General features: G+C 43.1%; 1 protein-coding gene across 3 annotated transcripts in view; it reads left to right on the forward strand.

Moving 5' to 3' along the window:
• SCHIP1 (schwannomin interacting protein 1) overlaps window positions 1-14,207 on the forward strand; it is a 394,604-nt gene that overhangs the window by 241,039 nt on the left and 139,358 nt on the right. The window contains exon 1 of one of the 3 annotated variants that reach the window (XM_053390393.1): window positions 9,462-9,569. The exons of the other annotated variants lie outside the window; for them this stretch is intronic. Within the exon in view, the coding sequence (XP_053246368.1) occupies window positions 9,564-9,569 (6 nt within the window). The 5' untranslated portion in view covers window positions 9,462-9,563. Of the gene's footprint in view, window positions 1-9,461; window positions 9,570-14,207 lie in introns of those variants that run through there. 3 annotated transcript variants of the gene reach the window in all.

Raw genomic sequence — 14,207 nt, forward strand, 5'->3', positions numbered from 1 at the left:
AGCCACACCCGCTTATTCTAAAACAAAAATGAAAGCCTGAACTTTAAAGAGACAAGGTCACTGAAAGACTGCAAAATACTTGACATTCTTAGATTTCCTGGTTGAATAGCCTGTCAAAAGCCTCCTTCTAAGGAACCAAAGTGGACGTAAACAGGCTTATAATCTACCACACTTACAGTCTGGCCTACAGCTCACCTGCTCCCACTTAAGTGCTGTGCCAAAACTTGTCCTCCAGTTTCTCAAATGTTTTCTTCCTCTGTAAGAGAGGCTTCCATTTTTCTGCTTCATTCTCTGGGCATGTCAGAATTTTCTGAAAATTTATTTAGAATTTAGGTGTGTATTTATGTGGTTTTCAACATACCTTATCATTGTTGGCTATTTGCAGTTTAGTAGTGCTGCAGAGAGCTTGCTGGGGAGACCATGCATAATAAGGAACTCAAAAATAACTAACAAGGTTTTAATAACAAAGCAAAAACTCCTTATGCACTAAAGATAACAACAACAAACATGACCCAACCACCAACCCATCCCCCAGGGAAATGAGGGAGCTAGGTGCTGCTCCTTATATACTATGCCCAAATGCTGACACAGCTTAATTAACACAACCTGGCAGCACCTGCTATGTTTCACAGCTGCAAGACTGGGTCTCGTTATTTGCCCTGGCCCTTAAAGACATACACAACTTGTGAAACAATAATGAACCTTCACATTTGACAATCATTGCGTGATGGCCAAGGGTGGTAAAGGTACTTTTTTTTTCCAGCAAACATTTCTCCAGCACCTTGCAGCCTCCCTGGCTGCCTGCATGTCCTGATCTGAAAAAGTCCCAGGAAAGGAGTTGCTTCATAATGCCTTTCTCTAACTGATACATGGGCATCCAGGAAGACTGCAAAGTGCAAACCACTGATGAGATGTTTTGTAGAATGAAAGGACACTAACAAACACCACCACCCCATTCACCTCAAAAGTAAAGTAAGTGTAGCAAAAAGCCTGCAGCCTTTTTCACTGACGTTTTCTCTCCCCTTTGGTAATTTTCACATGCAATTTATTTTCAGGGCAAACACCCTCCCCTCATACCTTAGTGCTTAGCAGCCTCTCCCCAAAACTTCCCAACCTTTCTGACATCAAAGCAACTATGCCAAAGGTTGTGGAGGCCACAACCCTGCTTAATAAACAGGTATCTCTGTGACATCAGAGCAAATAAACCAATTGTTGCTGGATGACATCCACAACTCATGAACTGTTGGCATGATGTTGGCTTGTGCTCTTTGAGTAGTCTCATTTGAGTCCATAGGACATAACATATTCATTAGCTTCTCTAATGATAAATGATAAACCAACACATTGGTTTTTCTACTGTTAAATTAGTGGATTGTTATGATTTTTTTCAATAAAGAAATAGTTCTTTTAATGATTGCAAAGGGAGTGTTATCATATACTGGCCAGCTGTATCAGTCTTATACTAAATAATAATGTTAATTGTGTGTCTCCAAAGTCATTAGAATTTTGTCTAGGAAGCTATTATGTTTAATGTTATGACATTTTCAAGTACTTCTACCCAGCAGGCTGGCCTGCACCAGCCTTCATCACTGTGCAATTTCCTGTAAGCTACATAAAAGTTCAGTTGGATACTATTACCAGCTGGGAGGGGGGGGTTAGTACATTTTCACTAATTTTAAGGGGCTTAATGAGCTTCGCAAGGCCAATCTAAGAGAGGGCAAGACAACACCAGATTAAAGCTCCCACAATGTTTCCACTTGAAAGTCAATTGTGATACATATATAAACTCCACAAAGGAATGTCTGTTTCAAAACCAGTCAGTTTTGTCTGAGGCAAAAGTCAAAGCTCGTAGGAAACTATATGGGAAATCTATTGGAAAAAGAATAATGAATTATGACAACTCGATCTTTTAAAAGGGGACTTTTTAATATAATAAAGTCTGGGTAGTGACATGGAGTTGTAGCCAGTGAGGTACCAAGTTAGTCTCTTAGGAGGAGTTGTTCAGTTAGCAAAATGTTTTGCACCAGTGGAGCTTTGTGGCACAAGAGAATGTATAAGCAGATCGCTTGCAACTTTTGCACCATAGACTGCACAATCTGTTGCATAATGAGCTTCCACAACAACTGTTGTGTTGGATTCCTCCATTACACATTAAAACTCATTGTTCACTAGTACAAGAGCTCTTCCTCTAGCAGATAAGGAAATTTGGATGCAGCCCATGGACTCAGACTTTGCCTGAGTCCCTATGCTTATTATTATTATTATTATTATTATTATTATTATTATTATTATGCCATCCATATGACTGAGTTGCCCCAGCCACTCTAGGTGGCTCCCAACAAAATATTAATACCCCAAAACCTGAAACATTAAAAGCCTCCCTGTACAGGGCTGCCTTCAGATGTCTTCTAAAAGTTAGACAGATGTTTCTTTCCTTGACATCTGATGGGAGCGCATTGCACAGGGCAGGCACAACTATCAAGAAGGCCCTCTGCCTGGTTCCCTGTAACCTTACTTCTCACAATGAGGGAACTGCCAGAAGGCCCTCAGAGCTGGAACTCAGTGTCCGGGCTGACTACTACCTGACTTCAGAGGATGCACAGTTGCCAGCTACATCTGGAGTCAATTTGAGCCCCTTTTCAGATAATACACAAAGTACACATGGAGAAAGGGACGCGGGTGGCACTGTGGTCTAAACCACAGAGCCTAGGGCTTGCTGTTCAGAAGGTCGGCGGTTTGAATCCCCGTGACTGCATGAGCTCCCATTACTTGGTCCCTGCTCCTGCCAACCTAGCAGTTCGAAAACACGTCAAAGTGCAAGTAGATAAATAGGTACTGCTCTGGCGGGAAGGTAAATGGCATTTCCGTGTGCTGCTCTGGTTCGCCAGAAGCAGCTTAGTCATGCTGGCCACATGACCCGGAAGCTGTACGCCAGCTCCTTCGGCTAGTAAAGCGAGATGAGCACCGCAACCCCAGAGTTGTCCACGACTGGACCTAACCTTTACCTTTACCTTTACCTTTTACACATGGAGAAGACAGAGCAGGGCTTTACTGCTGGTCGTACTTTAATGTTGCATGTGCCACTGGCCCTACCCCCTCAATGTTTACCCCTTTGTCATCATCTTTTGCTCTCCCCTTAGTGTTTGTCACATGGGAGTCAAGAGGGCAGGGCCAGCTGCCCAGGCAGCACTGAATGTAGGGTCAAGCAGTACAATCCAACTCTCTCTTCTCTACATGGATATGAGATATTGGGTGTGTGGAAATAGTATGGAGTGCTTGCCCCACTGCCTGATGGAACCCACTGTTGTTGTTGACTCCATTGCATTCCCATAATGGATTGAGGTTGAGGTGTTGGGACCTTAAGAAGTTTATTTATGGTGGCCTGTTCTTGCCGTGCCACAATGCCAACGTGGGTTTAGGTAGATGCCTCATGGTGACAGAATTGCCACCCAAATAACTCCACAACACTTCCTGTTACTGCTGTGGTTGGTGTACAGCTGTTTTATTTGTCAGGTTTTCTCCTTGCATCAAAATAGTAGAAACAGCTAGGAAAAACTTTACCCACCACAAAAAGCACCATGTTTAGGGGAGGGGAAAACCTAAGCAAAAGTTCACCTGGTGGCATCATCTTCTCATGCAATTGTTAAAATCACAGGAATCCTGCCAGGAGGGGGGGAAAGATAGCAATTTAGACAGCGCTGTAAAAGGTGTCATTGCTCCCACTTTGGATCCTGCCTACTTTTAGTCAAGAGAAATGTGGCAAAATAACACTTGAGGATGTAAGAAGGCATCCATTTCCATTCCAACCTGTATTCATCGCAATCAGTACTGTTTCAGTACTGCAGTTCAGTTTACACCAAATGGAATGGAAGGACTGGGGGGGGGTTGGGGTTGGGAGGTTGGGTGAGGTATAAAGTGTGAGGTTTGGTAAACGGGGGCTAGGCAGGGGTGGTGAGCAACGTGAGCAGGGGCAGTAACCTAGTAACTTACATAACTTTCTTTCATTTCAACGTAAGGGAGATGTGAAAACAAGATTTTAAAAGTCATAAATCATGTATCATTTGCAGTCTTAAAAACAACAACAGTGTGAACAAATACCTATCATATATGCTTGGCTGGTGTACATTCCTGACCACAGATAAACATGCAAACTGCAGCAGTTTCAGGTTCCTTTTCCATTTTCTTCTGATATCCCTACTTACAGCTTCCATCGAGAAGGCAACCCTCCAAGCACAGGCTGCAGTGCAAAGATTTGTATAGAATTTGTGAATAGTGATTTATATTTTAGATGCAAATTTAGAAATAATTCATATGATTTAAATGCAATTACAATAGGTCTCGTTCATAGTGGGGAAGACTGTGAGGAGGGGAGTTGTGTGCCTGTTCTCCAGATGCAAATTGCTGATGGACAACTCCAAGGCTCACCCTGCTTTGGGGTGTTTTATCTTTTAACCCAGATGTGGTCTAGACAGCCTGCTGAGTAGGGTATGCCTTCAAGCAGAGGATTGTACGCAGCAGTTGGGCACATGGCCCCACCAGCACCTTATTGCCATTTGCCTTGAGCAGAAAAGTTTGGATTCAGCAGATCTTGGGCTCTACCTGTTGAGCTGGGACTGTGCTGGCATAAGGCAGATATACCAGCATTTAGTTCCTCAGCTCCGCTCAGCTGGGGTTCAGCAGGGGGACATTAAACTGGTATAACTTATGCTGTGCAAGTCCCCAAAAAGTTGCATTCAAGGGGTGAGGCAGGATGGGGCAATGAGAGATTTACACCTGTTCCAAGCCCCATAAATCTCAGTCTGCGCTAGGGCTCAATCCTCAAAACCTGGGTTCAGTCTCAGCTGCCACCCAGATGGCTGTAGCCTCGCCAGAGGCTCCTGAATGGAGTCACTTTTGCCAGGGTAAGTGCTAATTATGCCAGCTTCTTATAGTTAGGATTGCTTTGGCAGGCCAGCCCTCTGTAATGTACTGTTGTGGATACTGTGCAGGAAGGAGCAGACACACCCTCTAAGATTGCAGAATTGCAAAGAGGGCTTTACTTTGCTCGGTACATCTTATATCATTATCACTTGCACCAACTAGTGACATGAAGTGTAAGTACCAGATCCCGTGTATTACACCCTGCAGGAAACAAAATGCTCTACCATTTGACAGAGAATCAACCACCATATACTCAGTAGGTTCATTCTCCATAAACCCCAGAAAGTGTCATTTGGGCAAAGGCCCTCCATTTACAAGTAAGTACTGTCCTAGTCTAATGGTTAAATCTAGCGCTGCTGGCAAATCTGCCCAAGCAAGAATGTTTTTGCTATGCTAGTTAAACATTTTCCCCACTTATGAGCATGCTTGAAACCGTCCTGCTGGTCTGTTCTGTTGGAAGGCAGGGAGTTAATGTGGCACAGGAGAACTGCTGCTTCTAAAGTGGGAGGCAGGCGGTGGCAGAGGTAGCTCCAAGGAGAAATAGCTTTGCAGGGGAGGAAAAAGCTGATACTATGGATTCTGGCGGAAGATAAAAAATTTTTTGATTTGTGTGCTTATGGGTGGGCTTGAGGGAGCTTTAAAGAAGCTGGCAGGGCAAAGCTCCAAATTTAGCATTAGAGGCAACAGCAACCAAAAAATAAAACCCGTCTGAGTTTCTTTCCTTTAATCATTTGGGAGTTGTCAGTAATATTTCCTAATATGCAACCTGACTCTGCTCTTTTTTCCCCTAACCACCAGCTCGCTTTAGATATAAGGAAAACATATTATCACATGCTGGCTAGGACTGATGGGAGTTGTAGTCTAGAACATCTGTAGGACACCAAGCCAGTGAAGGCTGTTCTTGTCTAACCACCAGTTCCTAACTGCACTGAGGATGAAACCATCTTCCTCTCACATCACTAGTCTCCCTGTCCGTGATGGTGGCTTTGGCCGCCATGAAGGGGCAGCAAATGGCAATTTATTTAATTCATTGTTGTTGTGTTTTTACTGCCAGGGAGGGGCCAAGGCGCTTGTGAATGGGTGACACTGTGGTCTAAACCACTGAGCTTCTTGGGCTTGCCAATCAGAAGGTCGGTGGTTCAAATCCCCACAATGGAGTGAGCTACCGTTGCTCTGTCCCAGCTCCTGCCAACCTAGCAGTTCGAAAGCATGCCAGTGCAAGTAGATAAATGGGTACTGCTGTGGCGGGAAGGTAAATGGCATTTCCATGCACTCTGGCTTATTATTAGATCAAATTTTCATCTCCAATTAATAATCTCCAATTAATGCAGACAAATATCAAAAACTTCTGAGGCTCTTGCGAAACACCAGCTCTTATATCAGCCTCCTGGGTCACATTCTGCCTGCACGAAAACCTCCCTGAGTGTGATTTCCATTTGCCGACTGTGCTTCATTTGTTTTATGTCCTAAATGAATGTGTTTGGTACTTTAAATGTTTCTTAAATGTGTCATGATCGGCAAATGTATCTTGTAAACTTTTCCTAATGAAGTTATTGCACACCAGGACTACAGCCGAATTTTTGCTGATGGAGCAATTCAAAAACTTTGCAATAAATTTACATCAAGTATTGAAATGTAATATAATTGATCATAAAAAGCTGTGAGTTTGTGCTGTGATTTTATTCAAAGAAATTCCCTGCTGGTGAAATGCCGTTTAGCAATTCAGAAAACATGGCCAAGATTTCCAACTGTCTAGTCGTAAGCTGAACAGCAGGGACTGGATGAGGCATTAGCCTCCTGTAGACGAGCTAATTGTTAGATCTTATTTTAAATTAATAAGTGTCATCCATATATGAGAAAAAACTTATAGGCCTTTAGAGACAAATAGAGCTTTAGTATGAGGATGCAGTTGCTATGGTGATTGTTTCTATTCTCTAGAAGATATAGGTTAAGAAGATTCTCGTGTGGATGGTTTAAGATATACCTCAGGCAAGGTAATTCTATTTACACTCAGTGACTGTGCCAGACAGAAGAAGAAAACCCAAAATTTCACTGAATGCAGAAGCAGAATTATTTTGTCCATCAAAAAACCAAGCACACTCCATCCCATCAGAGTTGTTTACGTTGGAGGATATGTCTCCAGTACACATCAGAGAGTGAACTTTCCAAGTGTTGATGTCAAGGTTCAAGTTGGCATTGAATTCGACTCAACACCAATTCTGTCTCAACCAAGTCAAATTCATGTAAATAGGTTAGCGGTTTGTGAACAACAACAAGGCATCACTGGAAGTGTGTGAGACTGGGGTGGACCCTAAGGTCCAGGAGCCAACTGAGGACCTCTGGGGCCTTCCTACCTAGTCCTTGGGATTCTTTCCAAGCCATACCTACTTCTAAGCCACACCCCTTCAGCACAGGCCATACCCCTCACCTTTCCTGTTCTTCACCCTCCTTTAAAAGGTAAAGGGACCCCTGACCATTAGGTCCAGTCGTGACCGACTCTGGGGTTGCGGTGCTCATTTCGCTTTATTGGCCGAGGGAGCCGGCATACAGCTTCCGGGTCATGTGGTCAGCATGACTAAGCTGCTTCTGGCGAACCAGAGCAGCGCATGAAACGCCGTTTACCTTCCCGCCGGAGCGGTACCTACTTTATCTACTAGCACTTTGAGGTGCTTTCGAACTGCTAGGTGGGCAGGAGCAGGGACCAAGCAACGGGAGCTTACCCCGTCGCGGGGATTTGAACCACTGACCTTCCGATCGGCAAGTCCTAGGCTCTGTGGTTTAACCCACAGCGCCACCCGCGTCCCTCACCCTCCTTTAGACTTTCTCAAATGCATCCCTGTGCATGCATAGAAACCTGGCTTTTGGACTCTGGTCATGCCTACCACAGGCATGTAGCCTCCAGAATGTTGTCGTTCTGGGGATGTATCCCTTTGGCTGAAAAATCTGCCCTATCCTTGTTCTGAGTGTTAATCTACACAGTATGGATTAGTAGAATCCAATCCAATACGATTTCATGCTATGGTCCCCTTTAAAAAAGCTCACCGCAGACAACATTAGAAGTCTTTAGAGCATATGTATTGCTTTTCCATCTAATGAAAGTTGGATATATAATTTAGATATTGATACTCAGAGGTTTTTTTCTTCACTATCTTTACTATGACATTATTTCAATCTTATATTTATAAGAGATATTATGGGTGCAATCCTAAAGCTTAAATATGCCAAGATGAGTGAGGTTAGGATCCAGTGGATCTCTGGCTGAGCCAAGCCTGGCAGATCTCCCCAAAAATAAGAAATGGAGGGAAATAAAAAATGAAAGATTTGCCCATCCCTAGCATAATCAATAATAGTTCCAGCTTGTTCTGAATAATGTGTGGATCTGTTCTGATTCCCTGGTAGGCAGCTACACCTGAGCATCCTTTGTGCATTGAAAGTTTCCAAGTCACTGAAAGTGGTAATTCCATTTTATTCTGCCCTAGTCAGACCTCATCTAGAGTACTGCAGCCAATTCTGGGTGCCACAATTTTAAAAAGATATAGACAAACAGGAGCAAGTTCTGAACAGGGCAGTGTAAAAAGTGCAAATAGTAGGTGCCTGTCATATTGCTGTTGTTGTTGAGATTTGTATACCACCCTTTAATTATTATTATTATTATTATTATTATTATTATTATTATTATTATTATTTTATTATTTATATCCCACGCATCTGGCTGGGTTTTCCCAGCCACTCTGGCAAGCTTACAGTAGATCTAAGGGCAGTTCGCAACATAAAAATACAATATAAAAAACACAAGATAAATAATAAAAACAAAAACAAAAACATGGATGAGGAAGGTCTTCCTCCAAGCTGATCTGCCATTCAGAAACAGCATCCGCAGTCAAAGTAGATTACTTTATTTCCAACCACTTTCACATAATAGCTGGCTATATTCAAATGGGATTTGTTATCTTCAGAGCCCAATCCTATGCATGTGTATAGGATTGCAGCCAGAGAGGTCAGTTTACAGAAGAGTATTTAATTAATTAAATTTAATTAATATCACTGAAAAAAGAAAAGGGACATATGTCTTCAAAGTGTATTGTTAAAGGCATACAACACAGCTTTTCCTTCTGTTTTTAAAAAAAGGCAAAATGAAAAAAGTCGTGCTGCATTAAATGATTTGAAGCATATATACTGGGAGTGGTGGAAGGGAAGGCATCATGAATAATTCAGAAGAGAGACGGGATTTTCCTTGCAAGGTCGATGAATGAAAAAGACAAGGCCTTAGGACAGATCATATTCTTTCAGCACTGTTGAGAGATCACCATCCATCTGGAGGGTTAAGGCAAGTTCATGCGACGCAGCGTACCAGCTCCAAGAAAAGATTATATTGAAATCTATTGGCAGCAGGTTGTGGTTCAGTGGGAGCCTAACAGCTGCTGGGAAGGGTTGAAGCCTGCATGCTTGATGCCAAGTGAATTGGAGTCTATTTTTGAACTCAACTTCCATATCCTGAAGGAATGGTTATCAAAAGGAAGGAGAGGCGATGAACAATACCCCAGGCAGCCGGTACGGAGAACAGGACCCTACTTTATTTATTCCATTGAAATGACTGGAATGTCTTACAAAATGGCTTGAAAGAGAAGGTCTGTTTGTGTAAGATGAATGTGAGTATTGCTAAAGGCTTTGGGGAGGGGGGGGAGAAGTGCTTTCAAATCATTTCTGCCTTTAATAATGGCCATTTGATTTCCCCTGAAACTGACGACAATAGCAATTGTAGGAGGCAACGTGTTTAAACCGTGCATGGACTCTTCCAGCCTCTTAGAATGGAACTTTTTGCTTGGCTTTGTTGCAAACTATGTCCACAGATATTCCAGCTCAGGGTCTGAACGGAAACTGAAGGCATGGGAACAAATAAAAGCCACAGCCCCATGAATGCATTTCAGATTTTTGCACTCTTTAATTGGATCTCGGTGGTACCTAATCTGAAAGAGAACACTTCTTTATTTTTAGAATTTCAAATGCCTAAAGTGGCCCAGCACAAAAATATACCCTGGTTAGCTTTCGCGGCTGCTTGAAAAGGCAGGAAGCAAATAGCAAAATTATGATTTAGTGCTATTCATAATCAATTATGCAGGCTTTGCAACTTTGACAGGCAGGAAAGCTGAAGCCTGCGGCTAGGCTAATTCAGAAGGGCAATTGCTAATTACGTATAGGGAAATAGTGTTAGAATTGGAAAATTTAAAAATTAGGTACAGTTTGAACAATATATGCAAGATTCATTTAGGGATAAATCCTACCTCCTTCTATTAAATGTGATTTTCTTGGCTGAATTGATCTGATCTATTACTCATGCTGTTTCTAAATACTGGGTATGCAAGAGGATTCTTAAACCCTTGGCTTTCAGGCTTTGGCTGGGTTATTTTGTGATCCAATAATTTTGGTACTGGAAATAATTGTGGGTCACACATTTTAAACTGGATTTATTTTGTACTTTATAAAAATGCCTTTAAGTAGCTTTCTTCCAGCTAGATTTACATTCTACCACAGCTGCTGCTGCTGCTGCTGCTATTATTATTATTATTATTATTATTATTATTATTATTAATCATCATCATCATCTTCACCATCATCGTCATCATAATAGAATTTAAATACCGCCCTATACCCACAGCTAGCTGGAGATATGAATGGTGTAGCTTTAATTCAAAGTTGCTTCCAGAGTTTTATCAGAGGAAACGTCCTAATGAATCAGCTTGTGTGTATTTACATGAAATAATACCATTTGGATATGTGGCCCTTGAAGTCCATGAAGACAAAGTTAGCTTCTATCAATTAGTCCAATTTCCATAGGAATAGGTGAAAAGGTTGATTACTTCCCCAACCCCTGGGGGGGGGGGAGCCCATCTTCACATTGCAGCCTGTGAACCAAACATTAACCTGAAGCCAAATTTTTCTGGATGCCAACAAAAAATATCCCCAAACCCCATAAACTGTTAGTTTTGGTCTTATATACATTACATTGTTAAAATGATTCTGGATGCAGTTCAGTATCCCTAACAGGAAGAAAGCCCCCATTGAATTGAATGGGACTTGTATAGGATAGTGCTGTCCATGAAATAAAGTGAAGGCACTGTCCACATTCCTCTAAAGTTAGCCTTAATACTTATCTGTGCAAGGTAGCTTAGTAATATTATCCCCAAATTTCAAGTGTCTGGTTAAGGCTGGGAGAAGTGTGGGACACCTAAGGCTGCCTACCGTATAGCAAAGGGAATAAATTTGAAGCGTGGGCTTCCTATTTAGTGTCCCACACCCTATTATGTTATGCTAGTTTTCAAGTCATGAGTTGTAAAGCTCATTTATGCAAACCACAGTTTCCAATGCAAGCAATTCAGTCTTGTACTGAAAGGGAAGGTTGCACATCAGCCTTTGTGGTGAGAAGCTGCTGTAAAGAATTGTTGTGATGGAGCTGGCTTTCCTACATCAATTTTTTTCTTTCTTGTTCACTACCCAAATTCATGAATAGCAGAGGCACATAACCTTCCTCCTTGTGACCCATAATTACCGCTGCATTTTGCAATAAGATAAGATAAGAGCTTGCTTCACAATCCTATTCCCATGCATAGGGGCTAAATGTATGGAGAGCAGGACCACTTATCGTGGCCACCCCCTGATGTCATGCCCTCTGCTGGCATTGCCCCTTATGGTTGCATATTCATTGAGGACATCTGGAAGGCACGCCTGGAAGAAGCGGACCATTTGGCTCCCTTCCAGTCGAAATTCAGACCTCATCATGGGACTGAAACTGCCTTTGTCGCACTGGTTGATGATCTTCAGCAGGCTAGGGACAAAGGTGAGAGCTGTTTCCTAGTTCTGCTGGCTCTCTCAGTGGCTTTTGACACTATCGACCATAACATCCTTCTGGACCATCTAGAGGGGCTGGGAGCTGGGGGCACTGTTATACAGTGGTTCTGCTCCTTCCTCCTGGGCCATGTTCAGAAAGTGGTGGTGGGGGATGAGTGTTCAGACCCCTGGGCTCTCACTTGTGGGGTGCCTCAGGGTTCTGTCCTCTCCCCCATGCCTTTCAACATCTACATGCAGCCACTGGGAGAAATCATCAGGGGGTTTGAGCTGGGTGTTCATCACTATGCGGATGATACCCAGCTCTACCTCTCTTTCAAATCAGAACCAGTGAAGGCGGTGAAGGTCCTGCGTGAGTGTCTGGAGGTGGTTGGAGGATGGATGGCGGCTAACAGATTGAGGTTGAATCCTGACAAGACAGAAGTACTGTTTTGGGGGGACAGGAGTTGGGCAGGTGTGGAGGACTCCCTAGTCCTGAAGGACCAGGTGCTAGGCCTGGGAGTCATTTTGGACTCACAGCTTTCCATGGAGGTGCAGGTCAATTCTGTGTCCAGGGCAGCTGTTTATCAGCTCCATCTGGTACGCAGGCTGAGACCCTACCTGCCCGCGGACTGTCTTGCCAGAGTGGTACATGCTCTGGTTATCTCTCGCTTGGACTACTGCAATGCGCTCTATGTGGGGCACACCTTTGAAAGTGACCCGGAAACTACAACTAATCCAGAATGCGGCAGCTAGACAGGTGACTGAGAGCGGCCACTGAGACCACATAACACTGGTCTTGAAAGACCTACATTGGCTCCCAGTGCGTTTCCAAGCACAATTCAAAGTGTTGGTGCTGACCTTTAAAGCCCTAAACGGCCTCAGTACAGTCTACTTGAAGGAGCGTCTCCAGCCCAATCATTCCACCTGAACACTGAGGTCCAGCTCCAAGGGCCTTCTGGTGGTTCCCTCGCTGCGAGAAGCCAAGTTACAGGGAACCAGGCAGAGGGCATTCTTGGTAGTGGCACCCACCCTGTGGAACGCCTTCCCACCAGATGTCAAAAAACATCTACCAGACTTTTAGAAGACATCTGAAGGCAGTCCTTTTTAGGGAAGCTTTTAATATTTAATAGACTATTGTATTTTAATATTCTGTTGGAAGCTGCCCAGATTGGCTGGGGAAACCTAGCCAGATGGAAGGGGTATAAATAATAAATTATTATTATTATATTACTATTAAAAAGGGCCCGTGTACACGTAATTGTGTCCACGTAGGCTTCCACTCAGTTGAGGACCTGGATCGTGCAGGATTTTTGGTCACATGGAAGGAAGCCTATACAGTGTGGTACCTCGGGTTAAGTACTTAATTCGTTCCGGAAGTCTGTTCTTAACCTGAAACTGTTCTTAACCTGAAGCACCACTCTAGCTAATGGGGCCTCCTGCTGCTGCCTCACCGCCGGAGCACGATTTCTGTTCTTATCCTGAAGCAAAGTTCTTAACCTGAGGTACTATTTCTGAGTTAGCGGAGTCTGTAACCTGAAGCGTATGTAACCTGAAGCGTATGTAACCCGAGGTACCACTGTACTACAGCTTTTCAGATGTCCACACTGAATATGTGAACATAGGAAGTGAAGGTTGCAGTGCTGGAGACGCATCTAGAAAGCATGGTCCTCTTCCTCCACTACACATTTATGAATGGAGGGAAATCTGTGAAGGAGTTAAGCTATAGGGCTTTTCTGAGGATAATGTAGGGAGGCTGAGAGCCATGAATGCCACTTTAAGCACAATGGTGGAAAGCCTATGGTAGACCAGGACTGGCATCTTTCAGCGATGAGGACCAGCAATGAAAATTCTATTCAAAGAACCACCCGGATCTGTCACAGGAAGCAATTGCTTTTGAATGTCTAGTTTTTTATTTATTTTTAGAAGCACTTATAAATCACTCAATCAACGTAGTGTATGTAATACACTATAGATGAAAACACTGCTAATATCCACAAATCATTCACTCTAACCTTCTCAAATTTCTCTTCTCCAAATATCCATTCTATAAGCCGGGATTGCCAACCTTTTTGGGTCTGTTTTTGAAAACCAAAAATGTTCTTCTTGCAAGCATAATTTCAGTGTGGGGAGGGGACCCTGTGAATGCCTAAAATGTCAGCTATGGGTGCATGTGCACCGATGAGCGCCATGTTGGCAATTCCTGAGAAAGCTGTCTTTCTGTGACGTAATTTGCTGTGTGTGAGAGTGTGCACGAAACACATTTGCACATACATAAATTTATACAGATTACATCTCACTTGCAGATTTTTTCCTCTTAGTGCAATACTCATTCCTATGATGGAGCGATAGATAGTGCGATCTTAACCCTCTCTACTCATAAGTAAGTCCTGTTTAATTCAATGGGACTTACTCCTAAGTAAAAGGTGTCGTCCAGACTCCAACCTTAATGCTTTCACTTTCAT

The sequence above is a fragment of the Podarcis raffonei genome, chromosome 5 (assembly GCF_027172205.1).
Source record: "Podarcis raffonei isolate rPodRaf1 chromosome 5, rPodRaf1.pri, whole genome shotgun sequence".
NCBI lineage: Eukaryota > Metazoa > Chordata > Lepidosauria > Squamata > Lacertidae > Podarcis > Podarcis raffonei.